Source organism: Aricia agestis, chromosome 4 (genome assembly GCF_905147365.1).
Source record: "Aricia agestis chromosome 4, ilAriAges1.1, whole genome shotgun sequence".
Taxonomy (NCBI): Eukaryota; Metazoa; Arthropoda; class Insecta; order Lepidoptera; family Lycaenidae; genus Aricia; species Aricia agestis.
The window spans coordinates 11775124-11795970 of record NC_056409.1 but is presented as its reverse complement, the minus strand read 5'-3'; the positions used below and the strand labels follow the sequence as shown (position 1 = coordinate 11795970).

At 35.0% G+C, this 20847-nt stretch overlaps 3 protein-coding genes across 4 annotated transcripts in view; 1 reads left to right on the top strand and 2 right to left on the bottom strand.

Annotated features, from left to right (window-relative positions):
- Positions 1-1188: 1188 nt before the first annotated feature.
- LOC121725931 (protein arginine N-methyltransferase 1) lies at positions 1189-4524 on the bottom strand. Of its 2 annotated transcripts, none has more exons than XM_042113121.1 (8): positions 4308-4524; positions 4049-4209; positions 3607-3771; positions 3174-3322; positions 2324-2471; positions 2149-2238; positions 1761-1910; positions 1189-1462 (listed from the first exon to the last, which is right to left on the bottom strand). In XM_042113121.1, the coding sequence occupies exons 1-8, from the start codon at positions 4378-4380 to the stop codon at positions 1319-1321; spliced, it is 1080 nt and encodes a 359-aa protein (XP_041969055.1). In that variant the 5' UTR covers positions 4381-4524; the 3' UTR covers positions 1189-1318. The 2 variants fall into 2 exon arrangements, with proteins under 2 accessions (XP_041969055.1, XP_041969056.1); XM_042113122.1 differs by having other exon boundaries at positions 4317-4524.
- A 2481-nt stretch (positions 4525-7005) lies between these two features.
- On the bottom strand, positions 7006-13947 carry LOC121725932 (protein D3-like). Its single transcript, XM_042113124.1, has 4 exons — positions 13788-13947; positions 10892-11018; positions 10125-10338; positions 7006-7201 (listed from the first exon to the last, which is right to left on the bottom strand). The coding sequence occupies exons 1-4, from the start codon at positions 13929-13931 to the stop codon at positions 7063-7065; spliced, it is 624 nt and encodes a 207-aa protein (XP_041969058.1). The 5' UTR covers positions 13932-13947; the 3' UTR covers positions 7006-7062.
- A 3221-nt stretch (positions 13948-17168) lies between these two features.
- The window catches only part of LOC121726095 (b(0,+)-type amino acid transporter 1-like), a 28439-nt gene continuing 24760 nt past the window's right edge, over positions 17169-20847 (top strand). Inside the window, exon 1 of the mRNA XM_042113325.1 lies at positions 17169-17306. The gene's annotated coding sequence lies outside the window, so the exon portion shown is untranslated. The remainder of the gene's footprint in view (positions 17307-20847) is intronic.

The following is a 20847-nucleotide window of genomic DNA, read 5'->3' as shown; positions in this document are numbered from 1 at the left end:
CCATGTTCTCACAGAAAACCGGCGTGAAACAGCGCTTGCGCTGTGTTTCGCCGAGTGAGTGAGTTTACCGGAGGCCCAATCCCCTAACCCCTACCCAATTCCCTTCCCTACCCTCAACTATTCCCTTCCCTACCCTCCCCTATTACCCTATTCCCTCTTAAAAGGCCGGCAACGCACTTGCAACTCTTCTGATGCTGCGAGTGTCCATGGGCGACGGAAGTTGCTTTCCATCAGGTGACCCGTTTGCTCGTTTGCCCCCTTATTTCATAAAATAAAAAAAATGTCACTTTGACACTTCATCTACTTTTTATTAATGGTGTGGTTTTTGTTATTTTTTCTCCAAATTGTGTTATTTGGGTTTTTGATGTGCAATATTAGTAAAATATTAGCCATTGAATATGCGTTATCATGCACAAGTGCAGGCAAGATGTTGTCTAGACCAAAATTTGAAACTCCTGTAACATTTGGTGTAAATGACGATAAATACCTAAGGCTATTTCTTACATGAGTTTCAACAAAAACAAAATTATAATAACTTTATTACCCTATTCATTGGAATATTATTGCGTCTTTTTCAAAAAGTGTATCAAGTTTTACATTCCTTCCCTTATTTTGTGGCAATGATGGTATCCCCGATAGTTATCTACCCATACGCCATCTAGCTACTAAAATGAATAACTGCTTGACAATCAAATGTAAAAAATAAGAAAATGCTTCATTGCTACATAAACTACGTAAATATTAGTACTAAGTATGTGCTTCGTGGATCACCGGCTATGTTCGGCTATTTCCATATACATTCGGCCTGCCCTACCTGCCGTGCCCCGGGGCAGTTCTAGATGCCAAAAACTCTATTTCTTAAAATACAAAAAATATCAAGATGCCCAACTGTGTCTCCTTAATAACGGCTAAGTGAAACTTTACTTTCAATACCGATTTTGGATCCAAAGAAAAATATACAGTTGCTAAAGAATGTTACAAGTATTTTAACTTGTGTTACTACTTGAAATACATTTTCAAACTTAATAATTAAAAGTAGTTTGGCGTATAACTATGCAGTTAAAAAAACATTGTAATTATATAACAATACATGATAAAAAAAATTAAAAAAATATTAAGTTTACAACTTCAAAATAAAGGCTTTACGTATATTCAGGATAAACAAAAATTTTAAATGATACAATGGAATATGTTCGTACATTTTTATTTTACGTCTTAGCATTGAATCATTGTTTCCTCAAAATGACTCTTATCCATATTCGTTATATAATTACAATGTAATTGTTGTGTTGCCTATCTCTGACATTGGTAGCGAGTTTCAACGCATTCGGTAATGGTTCTTCTCTTGCACCTGGCAAAGCTCACCCTTAAACGATATCTCCAATTCGAAGTCCAGATCTCGATTGTTACGCGAGTTCTGACGCATCGAAAACGTCCCCATAATCTCTTCGCCCTTCTTGACCTGAAATGAAATTTTGCAACATTATTGACAAGATTCAATCAACAAGCCCATTAAATCGGTTATCCCCTCAGGCTAGGTTTATTCTCGTGATTACAAGCAAATGTATGTAATGATTTATTTAAACAGCGGAACGGTCGCGCCGTCATTTAGCTATTACATATTTGCTTGTCATCATCTCGCGGTGTAGCCGCCAAAACAGAGAGTTCGGGCGAACATTACTATTTAGGTTAGGTTATAACTGAAAATAAATATACAACCAGGCTTGTAGCTTTTAGCCAATAATCAAGTAGTAACTTACCGTCATATATTCATCAAAATAGAAAACAGTCTGCTTCCAGTGAGTGTATGGGGCTTCAGGGGCAGTGCTGAATCCCAACCGCTTGTGAGATTTGGTGAACTCCACATTGAAGAATGTCACTAGAGCTTGGATGAAATCGTTTCGGCGCACCTATACAAAGGTTTATATGTTAGAAAATAATCATGTATAATAGATGTCATATAATAGTTGAATAATCATATCATAACACAAACCTTAATAAAAAAAAAAGTCAGAGCAAGCAAACTGATTGCATATATGAAGAAACTGATACTATACAATTTTAATAAATGAATTGCTTATAGATTTAAAATATGAGATAGAACATTATAGGAATGTTTCAAAATTACCTTAGTTTTAAACAACTTACTTGTAAATGGAATTTTGACTCAAAGTTCAGATCTTCTTTCTTCACTGTGTACAAATCCACTTCTTTTAGAAGACAAGAATTTGTGACAACCTGGAAATTGAACAAGATTTATTTTCTACTATTTTTGGATATTCTTCAATTTAAAGAAACCCCAAGTGATAAATATGATTCTTACCTGTTTAGCATCAACAACATCTACTAGCGGCTCGGAGATTGCTACTTTCCTTATGGAGGACATGTCAAAACCGTACACATCATCCCACCAGTTGATCTTCTCATCCTTGTACTGACGATCTTCAATACCACAAATGAATAGTGTGCATCTGAAATAATTTAATTCAATGTTGATACAATTTTTTACTGACAGCAGACTGAACATGACTCCACTAGATTGATTGTAAAAGAATACCTAGACAGTGATTCAGGAGATTACAAAAAGTATTTGTCAATGCCTTACTTTTTTATTCTTCCGTGGAAAGAAACCCTTTCTAATAATAGTAGAGGCAACAATAAATTTTGAGACCTTCTTAAACTTAAAATTACATAAAATAGATAGAACACTAGCTATGAATGTAATTTTTTTTTTATGAAATAAGGGGACAAACGAGCAAACAGGTCACCTGATGGAAAGCAACTTCCGTCGCCCATGGACACTCGCAGCATCAGAAGAGCTGCAGGTGCGTTGCCGGCCTTTTAAAAGGGAATAGGGTAATAGGGGAGGGTAGGGATGGGAGTAGGGGAGGGTAGGGATGGGACTAGGGGAGGGTAAGGAAGGAATAGGAGAGGGTAGGGAAGGGAAAAGGGAAGGGGATTGGGCCTCCGGTTAACTCACTCACTCAGCGAAACACAGCACAAGCACTGTTTCACGCCGGTTTTCTGTGAGCCCATGGTATTTCTCCAGTCGAGCCAGCCCATTCATGCCGAAGCATGTGGCTTGGCTCTCCCACGGAAAAGCTTTTCCGTACGAGAGCCAAGCCAAACCAAGCTAAAAGTAATATATTATGTTAATGTAGATGAAAGTTTACCTGTCTGGGAACAGCATGCCATCAGGTTTGAGCCACTTGTCCCTCGCGTACAGGACGGTGTCTAACATGCTCTCGTAGAACAGACAGTAGCCCATCCATTCTGAGATAATGATATCCACCTTGTCTACCGGCAGCTGAACCTCTTCCACCTTTTGGAATAAAGAAGAAACATGAAATAACTTACAGGGTACCTAATGAATATATTGATCATTGAATTAAGTTATCAAGTGAAATTCTATTTTTATAATCTGAAATGAACACAAATTTTAATAATAAGATATCATAGTGAGAAACTGAATTAGAGGGATCCAAATTCTTATTAGTGGTTTATACATAGATTATTTCATTAAAATTATTTAATCTGATATCATAACTTACTTGGTGAAATATGGACAATGAGTTTCAAATTCTGAAAATAACAGTGCAAACTTACTTTTCCTTTAACAATTTCTATAATGTCATCTAATCGGTTGGCTTCAACAATTTTTCTGGCATAGTCCACAATATTAGAACACTCTACTGCTATAACTTTAGCAGCACCTGCCTTTGCAGCAAACATAGACAAAATTCCTGTTCCACAGCCAATGTCTAGAACAGTCTGAAAAAAGATAATCAAGTGTTAAGTAACTTTTTAGGTTAACTTGTAAATTGTAGTAATTATTCAGTTTTTGTTTAAGGTTTATAGCAATAAATATTACTAAATTTGCATATTAATAAAAAGCTTTTTGCACTAACAAAATGTATAAGTTAAGCTTGTTTCAAATGCAATACTTAATGTTTTAGTGTGTACTAAAGGTTAAGGAACTTTATAAGTAATAAAATGATAGTGGCGTTAGTAAAACAGAAAGTGTAGAATAAACATAATCTACTCTTACTTTTCCTTTAAAAAGATGCTTATTGTGGTACATAGCATTTCTGTAAGTTAGAGTTCGGACTTCATCTTTCAGCATTTCTTCGTGAATACCAAAATGTGCGTAAGAGTCAAAGTAGTAATCTCTTGACGTCATTTCTTCTGCAGTAACATTCTTGTCCGGCCCTTCAACAATGCATAAGGTAAAAATCACAAAACATAAAGAACAAAGAAGCACGTTTTTACCATGAGTTGCCGGCGCGTAAGTATTCGTAACAAAAAAACAAACTCACCATTCTCCGCCACTGGAGTTGAGGCTGCCGAAGTTCCTTCTTGAGCCACATCCATGCTTTCCATTTTAAAATTATGTATTTAATACGAAACTTACAGAAATTAATACCTAGCCGTTATAACCTGTAATGAGAGAACGCCGAATCGATCTGTCAAGAGTCAAGATTGTGTGAAATCCAAAATGTCAGATTGTAATTTGGTGAAACCAAGACGAAAATAGCAATATGAAACCTACTGTAAATATCTCCGTAACAGTGAAGTAGCTAAAATTATGAAATGACTGAATTTCTATAATATTTTATTGCTAAATTAATGTAAAAATGCGAATTCGCGTTCCGCGATTCACGAACTGTTCGAAAATCTGACGTCTATTTTTTTTTTCAATGACTTCATTCTTGAGTCTATAACTCTATACTCTATAGTCTATAATATTCTATATCTACCACTCTATAGTTTGTGATCAATATTTTTTTATCATGGCAGACGAAAGCTCTGGCGAGCGGAAAGAGTGACTTTGAATCTTGAGCTCGACAAGGCTTTAAATGAACGTGGCAAAAAAGGAACTAACGCTCTCATCATATAAAAACGACATTTTTGACAGTTCTCTTTACCAGCAGCGCTCCTGCCCAGCTTCGTCGCACTTTATTTCGGCTTCATAACGTTAACGAATACCAGAAAAAAATAAAAATATCGTTACGTAATGGTAGCCAGATAACGATATTTTTAACATTATTAGTCTGTACTCAGTCTGTCCGTCTGTCCGTCCACGGTTATGCTCAGAGACTATCTAAGGGCCTACAAAGCTGTAATTTTACGTCAGATTTAGTTCTCTTCCTCCGCATTGGGGGCGCTGATTCCGGTGGTCTAAACTATGAAGATCATGTTAGTACCGAAATATTCTCTAAACTCTAAAGGCTGTTTAGTGACTTTTGACGTGATGATGCATGGTGTGATGGCACTGGTCTGTGGTGTGATGGTAGTGATGATCATGATGAATGTAATTTACATAGTACCTATCATATTATGCTTTCAGTTTATGGAGGGTAGATGGAGGAGAACTATCTTATATAGGGGATATTTGAAAAAGTGTCCAGCTGTACGCAGTAAATAACAGTTGAAAAATCCTCCAAGGCTAGCTGCAGCAAAGGGTATGGAATGAATGTAGCCGTCGCGTTGGTGACAAAATATAAATTAATGTTAGCCGAATAGCCGAGTTACAGAATTCCAATATATTTTTAAAAATACACTTAACCTAAAATAGCTGAAATAAAAGCTGCTAAATGATTTAAAATTTACCCTGTTGCTACTGTAGCGCCACCCTAATTTAACGCATTTCAGCGGACAATTTTTACATACAGAGATACTTCTCATCCATCTACATTCCATATTTCAGTTCTTAAAACAACGCCGTTTTTCAGTTCAATCAAGTTCTCTTAGTATCTTCGGAACTATAGCATACCTTGGTGCAAAATCTTACTTTTTGGTAGCATAATACATAATTAATAATAATTATGCTTAGGATGCTTCTCTATTCTCTATCTAAATTTTGAAGAGTTCCCTCGATTACTCATGGATCCCATCATCAGGTCACCATTTTTGTGAACATGGTACCAAATTGGAGTAAAAGCCTATACTTACAACAAAAGTTTTTTTTTTTTTAAATCGGTTCATAAACGGCGGAGTTTCATAAATCGTTGAACATAGGTACTTAAATAAAAAAAATCTGCCAAGTGCAAGTGAGACTCGCGCACGAAGGGTTCCGTACTATTACGCATAAGTTCCGTATTATAGAGCAAAATTAGGCCAAAATTGTGTTTTTGTATGGAAAATTAATTGGGCGAGCCCCCTTAAATATTAATTTTATTTTGTTTTTACTTAGTAGGTAAGTACATATTAATTGTGATAGCGGCAACAGATATATAATATAGTCTGCGAAAATTTTAACTCTCTAGCTAATAGCTATTACCGTTCTTGAGTTACAGCCTGGAGACAGACAGACAGACGGATAGACCGACAGACGCACTTAACAGACGGACAAACAACGAAGTCTTAGTAATAGGGTCCCGTTTACCCTTTACCCTTTGGGTACGGAACTCTAAAAAATAAAAAAATAAATCACTGACGAAAATATTTAAACCTCCTCCTTTTTGGAAATCGGTTAATAAAATCAGAGGCGGCGTAAGGCGTGGGCGGTGTGGGCGACCGCACATGGCCTCGCGGTCTGACTTCTGAGGAGCCTCGCGGGCCGCGGCTCGCGAGGTCTATTATTTTATGAATTTTGATATACAAAATTAAATAAAAAGGTTTATAGTATGTAAGTACATAAAAGTTTGAGTATCAAAAAATTATTTGTCACAACAAATCCGTCCTCTTGCGTCATCCACCAGGGGGCCTCGCAAAATATATTTTTGGGGGCCTCACAAGATTTATCTCGCCCACATCAAATTTAGGTCTTGCCCCGCCACTGAATAAAATCATCCAAGTGCAAGTCGAACTCGAATAGGCAAAAATTGTGTTCTTTGTATGGCAGCCCCCCTATTCAGTTAATTACTTAATTATTATATTTCTAAAACAAACCGAATTTCGGTTAACGCGAATAATATGAGCTATAAAATATAAGGTTTAAGAAAGGGTTAAATAAAACGACGATGTTTATATATACCTATTTATTTAGCTATTCTTATTTAAAAGAATATTTTGTACGTAGGGTTGAGGCTTTATTTGACAAGTATCCATAGTATAATATTTTTAGGCACCTAACTGTTTGTAAAGCAAAGGCACATAATCATCGTATTGGGCTTGATAGAAGTTTCCAGCAATCGGGTCTCCGAGATTGTACTTTTGAGCGAACTTGTGGATAGAGAATTGCGCACGATTGTCCCTGGATCTGAAAGTTATAAAAAACGTTTAGAAGCTTTTTAGAAATCAAACAATATAAGAAACCATTAGAAATTATACCAATTACAATAACCATCAATCGTTAGCTTACGAGGTGTGTTGACGATGATTATTGACTACCCTATTTATGTCCGGGGTGATAGATCATTATTTTAATGGTGCTTTATGTGGTTTAGGACGGTTTCTCACCCAGTAACTAATCTATATTGTTCTAACACCTCCATGGTCTAGTGGTTTTTTAGAGTGGCTCTTGACTCGGAGATCGTGGGTTCGATTTCCGCGTTGGAAACATAATATTATTTCCAAATTTGGTTAGGACGATGCAGGCTGATCACCTGATTGTCTGACAAGATGATCCATGCGTCAGATGGGCATATAAGTAGTCGGTCCTGCGCCTGATCTCTCGCCAGTCGTGTCGGTCTTCTGTCCCACTGGGTTATGAGAGTGAAAGGAATAGAGTGCTCTTGTGTACTGCGCACACACTTGGGCACTGTAAAATTTCTCCTGTTACGCAGCCTGGCCTGGCTTCAATTAAACTGGCCACCGTCACCGAAACCGGTGTGGGAAGTATTACATTATTATACATATATTGTTCTTATTAAAGGTATCAGGATATTATTAACTAGTTTAAAATATTATTATCTACATCTAAATGTGGTCAAATTTGGTGTAAGCATTTTAGCTCCTTCATTAGCATAATATACAGCTTTCTCACGGTCTACATTTACTCCGGAAAACGTGTTTCTTATCCGTAACCTACGAATAATAAAAACTAAGGAAACGTAACTCCCATACTTCAACCGTTTTAAATTTGGCTCCTTTTCGAACACTAAAATATGACAATTCAGATTTTCGCCAAGGTCGTATCCCAGGTAACGTATCATAATATTGCGCGCCGGACGACAGCCTGCGCGGTTATTGTCATTGTCATAGTTATGAAACAAATAATTGTCAAAAGCGGATAGTATTATGCAGTATACACAAAGCACATCTACTATCACGAAGAAACGAGCACATAATTATTATTTTAAAATCAAACATTTTCGTCTGATACTAAGACATCGATAATAATCATAATATACATGTAATAATTATGAACAAACCTTGTACGACTCGGGCGAATCTAAAACTGTCCGAGCACCTAGAGAAGACGTTTTCAGATTACAAAAATCTATGTGCTAAATTATTACAGAATTGAAATTAAAAACTTACATACATTTTGTACAGTTTATAACTCACAATTAATATAATATTTTAATAACAGTTAGCAGTTTTTTATTTTTGTCTATTTACAATATTAAAGGAAATACTTATTTGTTTTTGTCGATTGAACGTAATTTTTTGATTTAAGATTTTGATACGTGGGAGAGCCATGCTTCGGCACGAATGGGCCGGCTCGACCGGAGAAATACTACGTTCTCACAGAAAACCGGCGTGAAACAGCGCTTGCGCTGTGTTACGCCAAGTGAGTGAGTTTACCGGAGGCCCAATCCCCTAGCCTAATTATTATTCCATCAGGTGACCCGTTTGCTCGTTTGCCCCCTTATTTCATAAAAAAAAATTATTACATTATGTTTTTTTGTTTTGTTGTAAAAAAATCCGTAGCAAGAAATATGAGAATACTCATATCATCTTATAACGCATTTAGTATAATGTCAACCAGACCCTAAAATTTCGTTTATGATTAAATTGTTACATCTTGCATAACACTGTCCATGGCGACTTTGTAAAAATTTTGTAATTATATTATTTTTTGATTATTGCACTTTTAGTAAATTGCACTTTTAGTAAAAGTACATGTAAATTGAATAAGACAAACACAAAGAGACCCGCTTAATTTTATGCAAATACCCTAGCATAGCGGTCGACAAAAATACAATAAATTTAAGCATAATTTTAAGCAATTCACTTACAGATGAAGGGTTATTCCTGTATTAAAAGTCGTATCTGAATGACTTCTACACCATTTCACAGGGCATTTAGGCATTTTAACAACAAAAATATTGTAAAAAGCTACGTAAAAAGTAAGTAAACAAACCTATGTAAACAAATTGTAAAATGAGTTTGAAAAAATTGTCATCTCAACCTGGTAGAATGTCACTCGAGTGTATATACACGAAAAATGTGTACCGAACACATGCATAAATATGCATGTATTCGGGTCACATTTTGTAGCCTTTTGGTGCACTTTTTTTGACGGAGTTACTCTTCCTTAGTTTTTATTATTCGTAGTTCGTAGCGTATATCTTTCGCTACGAATAATTATTCGCCATTTGTAACCACTGAAAGGAAGTTCTTTAGTTTAAATATAAACAGACTAACATATAACCTTCTCCTTTTTGGAAGTCAGTTAAAAATACCTAAATATAAGCTACTAGAAGGTAAGTAATAAGTAGAAAATTACGTAAAAACTCCTAATACGAGTAAATAGTTAAATAGTGCTAATACTAGTATTTTAAGTGTCTGAAAGTAGCAGCGCTAAAACAGTAACTTTTTTAAACTTTTGTATGAGCAAATTAGTGCATTTCGCATAGAAACATAAAGGTGGTCCGACACAGCAGTTGTATAACCTTAGATAACATTTTTGTCTAATATTTTTTAACAAATTATAACCAAAGGCACGTTTAATTCTTGACACGCTGTAGCGTGTGTTACACGCTGTTATAAAATTTTATCGTGTTACACAATGTTTTATAAATTATAACGTTATATAACTGCTGTCTGGGAGCACCTCAATACCTACCTTAATACCTAATGGAGTCGAAAGTATTTTTTTCAGCACTGCTACTTTTACAGTGAACTCTAGGGACACAATAATTATACACGCCGTATAGTATTATAACTATCACTTTGTTTTGTATTATGGCTTCCGTTGCAAGAAGAAAGCCTGCCGAGTGGAAAATGGTGCTTACCGATCACCAAGACGAGGTTCGTCGAAGGTGAGCTTGCCAGGCTGTTTGTAGACGAGGAAGACGTAGCGATGGAGCCCCGAGCCCTGCGGAGGCCCAGAGCCGATGTACGCGGACAGAGTTTCGCCGGAAGCCACGTCGTTGCCAGGAATGTTACCGACTAGCCAATGATGCCATTCTCGCGCCTTGGGCTCCGCGCGTGAGGGTGCATCGGGATCTGTGTAAAAAAAATATAATATTTTATGTTTTTTCGACAATGTGTTACGCGAATGCCCAATTTTCCGAGCATTAAAGTGATTTGTCGATATCAAGAACTATTTAAATTATAATGCTCTGATCTATCTTCCCACCATAATATTATCTTGTAGATTAGTAACGATAAGTTTCAGAGTTGTCTATACATATGGATTGTGGGTACTATAAGTTACATGGTACTATAAGAGCGGGTTTCCAAACCGTTGTAAAATTTAACTATTGTCTTCAGCTCACATTTACATTTTAATGTGGCAACAAAAATGTAGATAATATTATATAGTAAACGATAAATATTAGGCTGATAATATTATCATGCTGAGTCTGAAAAGTTTTTAATACTTATAGGTATTCTCCAAAAAAGTAGTTACTAACCCTGCAACTGTTTAAACAGTGTGAAACTATATTTCCTGCTTTATCCTCTCCACTCAGCCTCTTCTTTTCTCATTAATAAATATAAAGAAATAAAAGGGATGCTAGTGAATAATAATTATTTAAGTATCATTAATTTATCTTACCAGTCAAGGCTATGGTGTAGAAGCTGTTTGGGGATACGTCCCATGAGATCATCGACGGAGCATCTTTCACTTGGGTAGGTGTGAGCTCGTTACCATTTCGAACCTCAACTCCGCTTGGGTATTTTATCTGAAAAGTGAAAAGAAATATATTATATTTCTTAAACTCGATGGGCTTCCTTGCTTCGCTAATCCACGTGTTGTCGTTGTCTGTAGAGTAGTTTTTGCAATGCATCAGACAAAGACAGATACATAATAATATTATTGTATAGCCGCTAATAATAATAATCAAGACATTTTCTTCAAGTTTACGATATAGTAGGTATAGCGTAATTTTGAAGAAAATCCCTTGATTATTAATGAAAAGGTTACAAAGGTTCTAGCACAGACATATTTTATTCATCCTCAGATGACGGAAGTCAGCATAAGGTCAGTGCATACACTTATTTAAATACTGTTCACAAATCACAATACGTCAATCTGAACCCGTGCTAAGTACCTGAAGGAGTTGTGTTACAGGTACCAGACAACGAAAATATATTTAATACTTTTATATTATACATTATTTATTTAATATTTTTATTATATCAATATTTAATACACATCCAGACCCGGGAACATTGAAAACTTTTGTTCCGTCGGCGGGATTCGAACCCGCGACCCCCGGCTTGAGCTGCCACACACTCAACCAATTGAGCCACAGAGGTCGTCGTCTAGTTTTGGTGGTATACTAAAATCAAAAGGTAAAATAAATACCTGTATGACATTTTCATAGAATCTGAATTTCACAGTTCTCTAAATTACCTCGGATATCACAAATAATCACACTAACAAAGTGTTAATTTACGAGTACCTACTCGTAGCTAATGATTTCCGCTATTATAGGTTTTGATGAATCGACACCATCATTGACACCATACAATTTAATTTGAAAATAACGAGCTCACATGATAACTATCGTTAAGTGTAAAAAATTTTTATGAACTAGATGACGCCCGCAACTCCGTTGCGCCAAAACTCGTTTATCGCGCGGGAACCGTACATTTTTCCGGGACAAAAAGTATCCTATGTCCTTTCACGGGACTCAAAGTATCTCCATGCCAAATTTCAGCAAAATCGGTTCAGCGGTTTGGGCTTGAAGAGGTAACAGACAGACAGACACACTTTCGCATTTATAATATTAGTATGGATATCGTTGTTAGTTATTAGTTACATTGAATAAGTAGGAACGTAATTTCCTTTTTATTTCGTTCAATTTAAACCTCCTGATAATGACAGCAGGAGTCAGGAGATGCTTTTATACGGCGAGGACTGCCTATTCATCTCCTGGTTACTAGGCAATTACCACGCTCGCCGCCGATCATCTATAAGTGATCTCCGAGCAATCAAACTAGGTCCTAGAGCAGCCTTTCCCAAAGTGGGCGATAACGCCCCCGTGGGCGCTGAAGGTCTAAAGAGGAGCGGTGTGGGACCCAGAAAAATAATCGGCCAAGTGCGAGTTGGACTAGCGCACTAAGGGTTCCGTGCCATTATAGAGCAAAATTAGGCCAAAATTGTGTTTTTTGTATGGGGGCCCCCTTTGACTTTTTATTTTATTTTAATACTAGTATTTTAATATTATTATTAAATATTTAAGAACATATACAAATAAAGACTTTGAGAAAAGTTCAAGTATCTACCTGTTGCCATTATTGATATAGAGCAAAAAAGGTCTAAAAATCATGTTTGTTGTGTGGGAGCCCCCTTAAATAATAATTTTATTTTGTTTTTAGTATTTGTTGTTATAGCGGCAACAGATACTTATACACAATCTGTGAAAATTTCAAGAAAACTCGGGCTCAATGCTCTAGGGTAGGGGTTCCCAAACTTATTTTGTCTAATGCCCACTTTGAGAACAAATTATGTTTTAACGCCCCCATTGTTTCAATTTAAAATGCACCCAGATGAAATAAGTCACCCCCAAGCCTCTACACAACGCCCCCATTTTAGGGTTCCGTACCCAAATGGTAAAAACAGGACCCTATTACTGAGACTTTGTCGTCTGTCCGTCTGTCCATCTGTCCGTCTGTCTCCAGGCTGTAACTCAAGAACCGCTATAGCTAGACGTCTGAAATTTTCGCAGATTGTGTATTTCTGTTGCCGCTATAATAACAAGTACTAAAAACAAAATAAAATAAATATTTAAGGGGAGCTCCCGCCTCCCATACAACAAACGTGACTTTATTTTGTCTTTTTTACTCGTAATCAATAATGGTAGCAGCTAAGCACTTGAAATACAATATTCTTAATTATATTTGTACCATCGAGGAAGTTGATTCCTATGCAATTGACAGACCAACGTTATTTGGTCGAATATGTCAATTCAATGTTAATTGTGATCTGTCAGCTGGGTTTGACGTAACGCAACCAAACTACTTAGGTCCCCGATTTGCATAGGAATCAATTTCTCTGATAGTACTTTAATAATCTATATAAATATAACTCAAAGGTGACTGACTGACTGATTGACATAGTGATCTATCAACGCACAGCCCAAACCACTGGACGGATCGGGCTGAAATTGGCATGCAGGTAGATGTTATGATGTAGGCATCCGCTAAGAAAGGATTTTGATAAATTCCAACCCCAAGGGATTCAAATAGGGGATGAAAGTTTGTATATAACAATACTTCTTAACGCGAGTGAAGCCGCAGGCAAAAGCTCGTTAATAATAAAATTAAAGTAAAATAAATATTTATGGGGGGCTCCCATACAAATAACACAATTTTTTGCCAACTTTCGGTCAAGAACGGTACGGAACCCTTCGTGCGCGAGTCAGACTCGCACATGGCCGATTTTTTAAAGTACGCCATACATGATGGCGTACCTAAGAAAATAAATAATCTCAAAGTGTATTTACCGAAACGAAGGCGACTGGCGCTTTAGGGATGACATCGGGCACCACACCATTGTCTTGGAACGCTTGAACCGGCGACGTCTCTACAGCCCAGACCACCGGGCCATTCGCAACTAGAACAGCAAACAAAATACTCAGTAGTGCCATCTTGCGTGTTCGCTGTCGACCGCTGAATTGGCACTAGCGCACAGGCACAAGCTTTTATATAACTCGCCATTAACGAACTCCAAACTGGTTGCGAGCATAATAATAACCCGAACAACGACGTGTTATGATGTGTATACAGTCTGTTCTAGAAAATTATACATAGCATAGGAATAAACTTGGAATAAACTAGCATAGCATAGGACGACAACTCCTAATTTATACTATAAATCGGACTACAAGAAAATCCATTTTATTTCACTGTAAAGTGTAATTACAAAAGCTACCTATAGTGCTTCTTAAAAACCACGTTACATTAGAGTAACTATAACTCCCACACTGATTTCGGTGACGGTGGCAGGTTTCATTGAAACCAGGCCAGTGTCACAGGAGTAGTCTGGGGACACGGCAGCGACGGCGATGGCTGTTTCGTTACTTACTTCAGATCAGAAACTAAATATTCGCCTCACCTCCACCGGTAGCGAAACAGCGAAACCATACATACATTACATAATTTGTTGGAGTTAGGGTCGATAGAGTTAGGCCGCGTAGAATGTAGATTCAGAAGCTTAGCTCTACATTAGATCTGACCCTTTATTATTTATTTATAGAATCGCCGATTAAAATGTATGGAATTGACTATCAATTCCATACATTTTAATCGGCCTTATGTCAATTATTGACATAAGAGTTCGTTAATATTATGACATTGACGTTCGACTCGTCTAATGTCAATTCCATACATTTTGATCGACGTTTCTATAAAAAGCGATAAAGAAAAGTCTTGGCTACAGGCTCTTTGTCCCTAATGTCTTTTTCACAAGGGAAAACTATTAAGTTAATAGGTATATTAACTTTATGGGGAAAAACTTTTGTGGTCGTCGAGGTAACATTTTACATGAAATGTTTTTGGTGGGATTTTATAGTGCCCAAGTGTGTGCGCAATATACAAAAGCACTCTCTATTCCTTAACTCTCATAAACCCAGTGGGACGGAAGACCGACACTACTGGCGAGAGATAAGGCGCAGGACCGACTATTTACATGCCCATCCGACGCATGGATCATCTTACTTGTCAGACGATCAGGTGATCAGCCTGCATTGTCCTAATCAAACTTGTAAATAACATAATAGGTTTCCAACGCGGGAATCGAACACACGACCTCCGAGTCAAGAGCCGCGCTCTTAACCACTGGACCACGGATGCGTTACATTAAAGTGGTATAGAGTCTATCTTCTTGGATCTTTTGTCTTTATTAGCGATAAAGTTACTAAAAGTTTATTTATATAATGGGTATCAGGAAAGTATGTTAAGGGGCCTAGAACAGCTAATCGACATTGACCGACCCGTCTTGCATACATGCACAATGCACAACGCACACCTACGTACGCTAAGACTACTCTGGTAGTGGAAAATACTTCATTACTGCAAATTAAGGATTTATTAGAAAAAAACACTATAGCAATAGTACACTGGTAAGTGGTAGTCAAATAATATTGTCCATAAATTAAATAATTATTGAGTGCAATTTACTATGTACACATACCGATCATTTTAAGATTTTATTAGAGGTATGTTTGCGATTTTTTTCTAGAAAAATAAATTGCATCGTGTTTTGACTTTTGAAAACACTATGGATCTAGCATATATTCTGAACAATATTATCTGGGGGCACGGTAGTGCCTCCGCCAAGTCGAGCAAAAAAGCCGCACGGCCGTACCATCCATTTCTCGAACCAATTCAGGCTCTTATTGACCCCCTATACCTTCATTGTGGATAAACCAACAAGCCTGAATTTTCAGTTGTTAAGCGAGCATTGTATAAACATGGTATATTTAAAATTTTATTCAATTTGAACGAGTAGTTTAAGAGTTGTAACTTGTTAAAGTTTCTTAATTTTGTCACTGACTGACTGACTGACTGACCGATCACCAAAAGTCTAAGGCACTTCTAGCAGACATAGAACCTTCAAACTTAGAATATAATTAGTGTTTAATGTTTTAATCAAGGAAAAATTCAAAAATTTCAAAATTTCTGTCCAGTTTTCTAGATAAACTAACTTCGTAAATAACTTTGTAATCCCATATAAATGTATAGGATTACAAAGTTACATTTGCGGTTTATGAATCATTGTACCCGTACCATCAATATCTCCGGTTTATCGTCGGGAGAGAGATATCTAGCTAGTGTTTAGTGTCTTAATTAAGGGAAAACCTAATAAATTAAAAGATTTTCAATATTGATATGATAATAACTTACGTACTTACTAAATTGAGACAGAAGGTCCCCTAGGTAGGGACTGAATAAATTAACCGACTTGGTATTGCATGGATCTCATAAATTTTTACGGTATAAAAACTGAGTTGCGAGACTTGTTTTTTTTACAGGATGTTTTTGATGGAATATAATCTTTCTCAATACAAGTACCGCATTCTATCATACAGATATTTCTGTGCATTTAGGTGTTCTAAGTCCCCTAAGTAATTAATGACTATTTTATAGATCCTGTGCAATTTAGTGTGGTCTCTGTATAAGGTTGTATGGTTAGAGTGGGTTGCACCAGAGGCGCGGTTATAGTTACACTTATGGTCAAAGTTATGGTTATAGTTAAGGCTAACTTTAACCTTAACCTTTTTTTGTTATTTTAACTTTTTTATTTATTTTCTTCTGTTTGTGTTTTTGTCCAATTCAACAATGTATACTTGTAAGTATGTACTTAAAGCAGCAATGGTAAAAAACCAAAGACGAGTCACAAGACTCCTTATTAAAATATTATTATGTTAGGTTAGACTAATCTGATGACTTGAGTAATTGGACCATAAGCTCCTCTAGCTGCATCTAGTATGAAATTTCGTTTGAAAGATTCTGCATACAGAGCTGGTTATTTTTTAACAATGTTTTGTTTTTATCTGTCAAACAACATTTCTAACGTATCAGACAAGAACAAAGCATTGCATAACTATAACGTCATTATAACGACATCATTGTTATAATATCATGTACTTGATTGGGATATTCTTGATAATAACTAGGTAAGTATAAACTAGGTTACATTTTGTTTCACATTCGCTCTAAAATTTTTCGCGTATCCAAAATTATTATCACATAAGCCTCCAAATAGTATTTACTAATCCAAAGTAAAAGCGATACACTCAGATACCATATCGATAACTTATCAAAACTCAGTCGATATTATATGGCATAGACCATGGTACGCCGCGCAGTCGTTGTATTGTCACTGTTGAGAGAGGACGTAGCGGATTCATACAAAACTTCGTAGTTTAGTGGATTTATTGTAAAAAGTAAATTCTGTGCTGTTTGTGATAATAGTGAATAATAAATCTTATATTATAGAAACCGTCAATTATAAGGCAAAAGTAAGTTATCGTCTTTATTAATTTATGGATTTTTATTATTTAAAAATGTAAATATATTAGGCACTTACTTATAAGTAACGCAAATTTTCGAGGCCCTATCTTATTTTAAATGAACAGAATAATATTTTTGTTTTATTGATGTTATTTAAGTTACCCAGTGTTTTTGGATATAGGCTTTACTCTATAATATGACAAAAATAAAACCAAATTGCGTAAATAAATGATAAAATTACTACTCGTAAGTCATAAGACAGGAGATAATAATTTATATATAAAATGTTTGGTTTTCTAATAAAAAAATGTAAACGATACTAAGTAAGGAATGAATTCAATAGAGCCTACGACCTTCCGAAGAATAATTGTGCCAATTGCAAAGCCCTGCAAAGGTCAATGCCCGAGAACACAGTCCTTAAATTATAAATACAAAGTAAGTACAATAAATAAAATATATTTTACAAGTATCAATTACACAAAGATTAATTATTTGACAGTAAATCAATGATAGTTGTCCAGAAATTAAACAATTTACTTAGTATTTACATATATCTAAAATAGTAATCTTTAATTTGAAGCTTATTATCTGTGTCTCTACATAGAGCTAAAACTATATCTAATTCTACGTTATTTCTCTTTCTTATAGCGAATTAATTCTTATCTAAGTATATATTTTTATATTCAGTTATTGTTGAGTGATTTCTTAATTTACTTTAAAATGTTTGCTAACAACCATAACAAATTCATGTCACCTACAAATTACAATCTACATGCCATACTCATATTGTAATACTGTGCTTGAGTCACGCTATTTAGAAAAACATAAACTAAATTAAAATATCAATAACTAGGTAATCTTATAATCTTATATATTTGAACGAGCAATTCTTGTGTATATATATATATATATATATATATATATATATATATATATATATATATATATATAATTGGAATCTCGGAATCGGCTCCAACTATTTTCATGAAATTTAGTATATAGGGGGTTTCGGGGGCGATAAATCGATCTAGCTAGGAATCATTTTCAGAAATTGTCTTTTTATTCGTGTTTTATTGATAATCGATAAATTGAAAAATATAACTCTTCCTGACATCTATTGGCGAATAATAATACTATTTTGCGAGCAACTAATTGTTTTAACGACCAGCAGATGGCGTTATTAAGTAACACAAAGTCAATAAGTGTTTGCTATACCGAGCAAAGCTCGGTCATCCAGGTACTTGTAAATTAAACAAACAAAGAAAAATTACATGAAGTACCATTGTATTGTAAGTCACTATTAAGCATAGCGAAATGTCGCTATAATTTCCTCACTCATTATTATTAAGAAGGACTAAAATATATATTTTTAAATATAAATAAGACAGTATTATTATACAAAGGACGTAAATAAACAGCAAACCGGTATTCCAATAATTCAATGTAAACAACAAATTTCAGATAACGGCTGGCGGACAACAAAGTAACTGACAACATTATAATATAGATAATATGTATATCATTAGTACAATATCATCACTTATCATTACTCAGTTATTTACTATTGTCTCGTATTCCTATTTTTGCCGATCTCATCAAATATTTTTTGTAACTTGAGTTGTTGATGTTTGACGTCAATTATGAACTTTCCGCTACTATATAGATTGTAGTAACACCAGCGAATAGGTACCTACTAAGCCACCATATTATACGAGTAGTACAATATACAATTACCATTTTTATGGCGCTCTCTTTTTAAACTTTTTCTTCTTAAATAATAAAAATGTAAGTTTTTACGGGTTATTTTGAGGGGCGTACATTTCTAATTATTCAATGGTAATAGCAGCTAGAGCAAGCAGATGTTAAAAATCATGACAAGCTAATTTTTGTGTGCCTATCATGTATATTGTAGCTATTAACTAATTTTCTACTAAAGAGTACCGTACAGACAATTTTTAACCGAATTCCAAAAAGCAGGAGGTTAATTTACTACTACTACCCTTAGGTTTTAAGACGAACTCGTCTTAAGTTTAAAATAAATTTCTTAATTAGGAAGTCTTTCTAACTAGAAAGACTTCCTAATCACGAATTCACGAAGGCGGTCACAAAGTACAAAGAACACATTAGCACAGAGTACATAGTACTACTTAGGGATTCTAATTATGATCTACCACAACAAATATGAAATAACATAAGAAATCTCCAATCGTTAGTGCCATAACAAACACATTTGAAAAAAACATTTAAACAGATGGGTCCATTATAAATTCTCGGTACACAAATTGTTTAACATTACATCGTTATGTAATTGCACATAACCCATAAACCACAAGTTACGATGCATAAAATAAATTTTACATTAATTATTATTAAACGTCAACATTATTTTAATATCCTTGTGTTTATCTCAGATTGTCGTGATTGTAGAGCGAAAGGAATTAAGATTTTTATCTGTATCTTTTTTTCAATTCAATATTGAAACAAGGTTTTGGACAATAAAGCGCTTATGTAGATTTACATCTTATGCTGTTGGTGATAATCATTGATATTTATTACGATGACATAGTGTGAAGTTTTAAACACTACCTTGTACTAATAATTATGTATTCTGTGACTCTACGAAACAAAAAAGTATCAGCTATCTAGGACGTATGAATCATTGCTATATGAGGTTTCTTGCAATTCTAAAATTATTAATCATTGCATTCTTTAGTGAAGTAAATAGTAGAAAGAAGACGATATTCGCTTTTACTTCCTACTAAATATTTACTTGACCAAACATGTTAATTGGCCTATATTTTTGCGATTAAGTTTTAATAATAAAATTAATAATAAAACCGTATAAAAACTGTCACGTATGTGTGCCGTACATATTTTATGTCCCTTACCGACGTAATATATTATACTTATCGAATGCAGTCGTATTGAGGTCACTAACTATAGCCTTATTTTATGTATTACACACATTCAACTTCAAAATAAGTATTATGGTACTCGCAGCGAAGATTATTATGTTTTTAAGATTTTATAGTGGTAAATAGATATGAGTCAAAATGGTAAATATGATTACTATGAAAATATCAATTATTTTTTTAATGTCCAAAGAAAATTTTTATGCCAACAAATCTTTCATTCTTATTTCTTACTATTATTTTAAGTATATATGATACTCGTAAGTCGTAACCCATATGTTTATAAGCTTAACTAGCTGACCCGGCAAACATTGTTTTGCCATATAAATTATTTCCATGCAGTATCTATATAAAAATTAGATAAAAACCTTATTATAAGGCCTAACGATTGTACATACAAAATTTCATTCAAATCGGTTGAGCCCATTGTTGAGCCGTTTTGGAGGTGTTCACGCAGAAACACTGTGACACGAGAATTTTATATAATATTATAGAAGTACCTACTCGATAAACCTAGAATTTCGCCATTATTCCATACTGTTGCTTTTATTACAACTAAATACAATATTATAATACAGTATTGTAAGACAATAAAGTCTCATAACACTATAATGTCATAGGATCATGGCTTTATAGA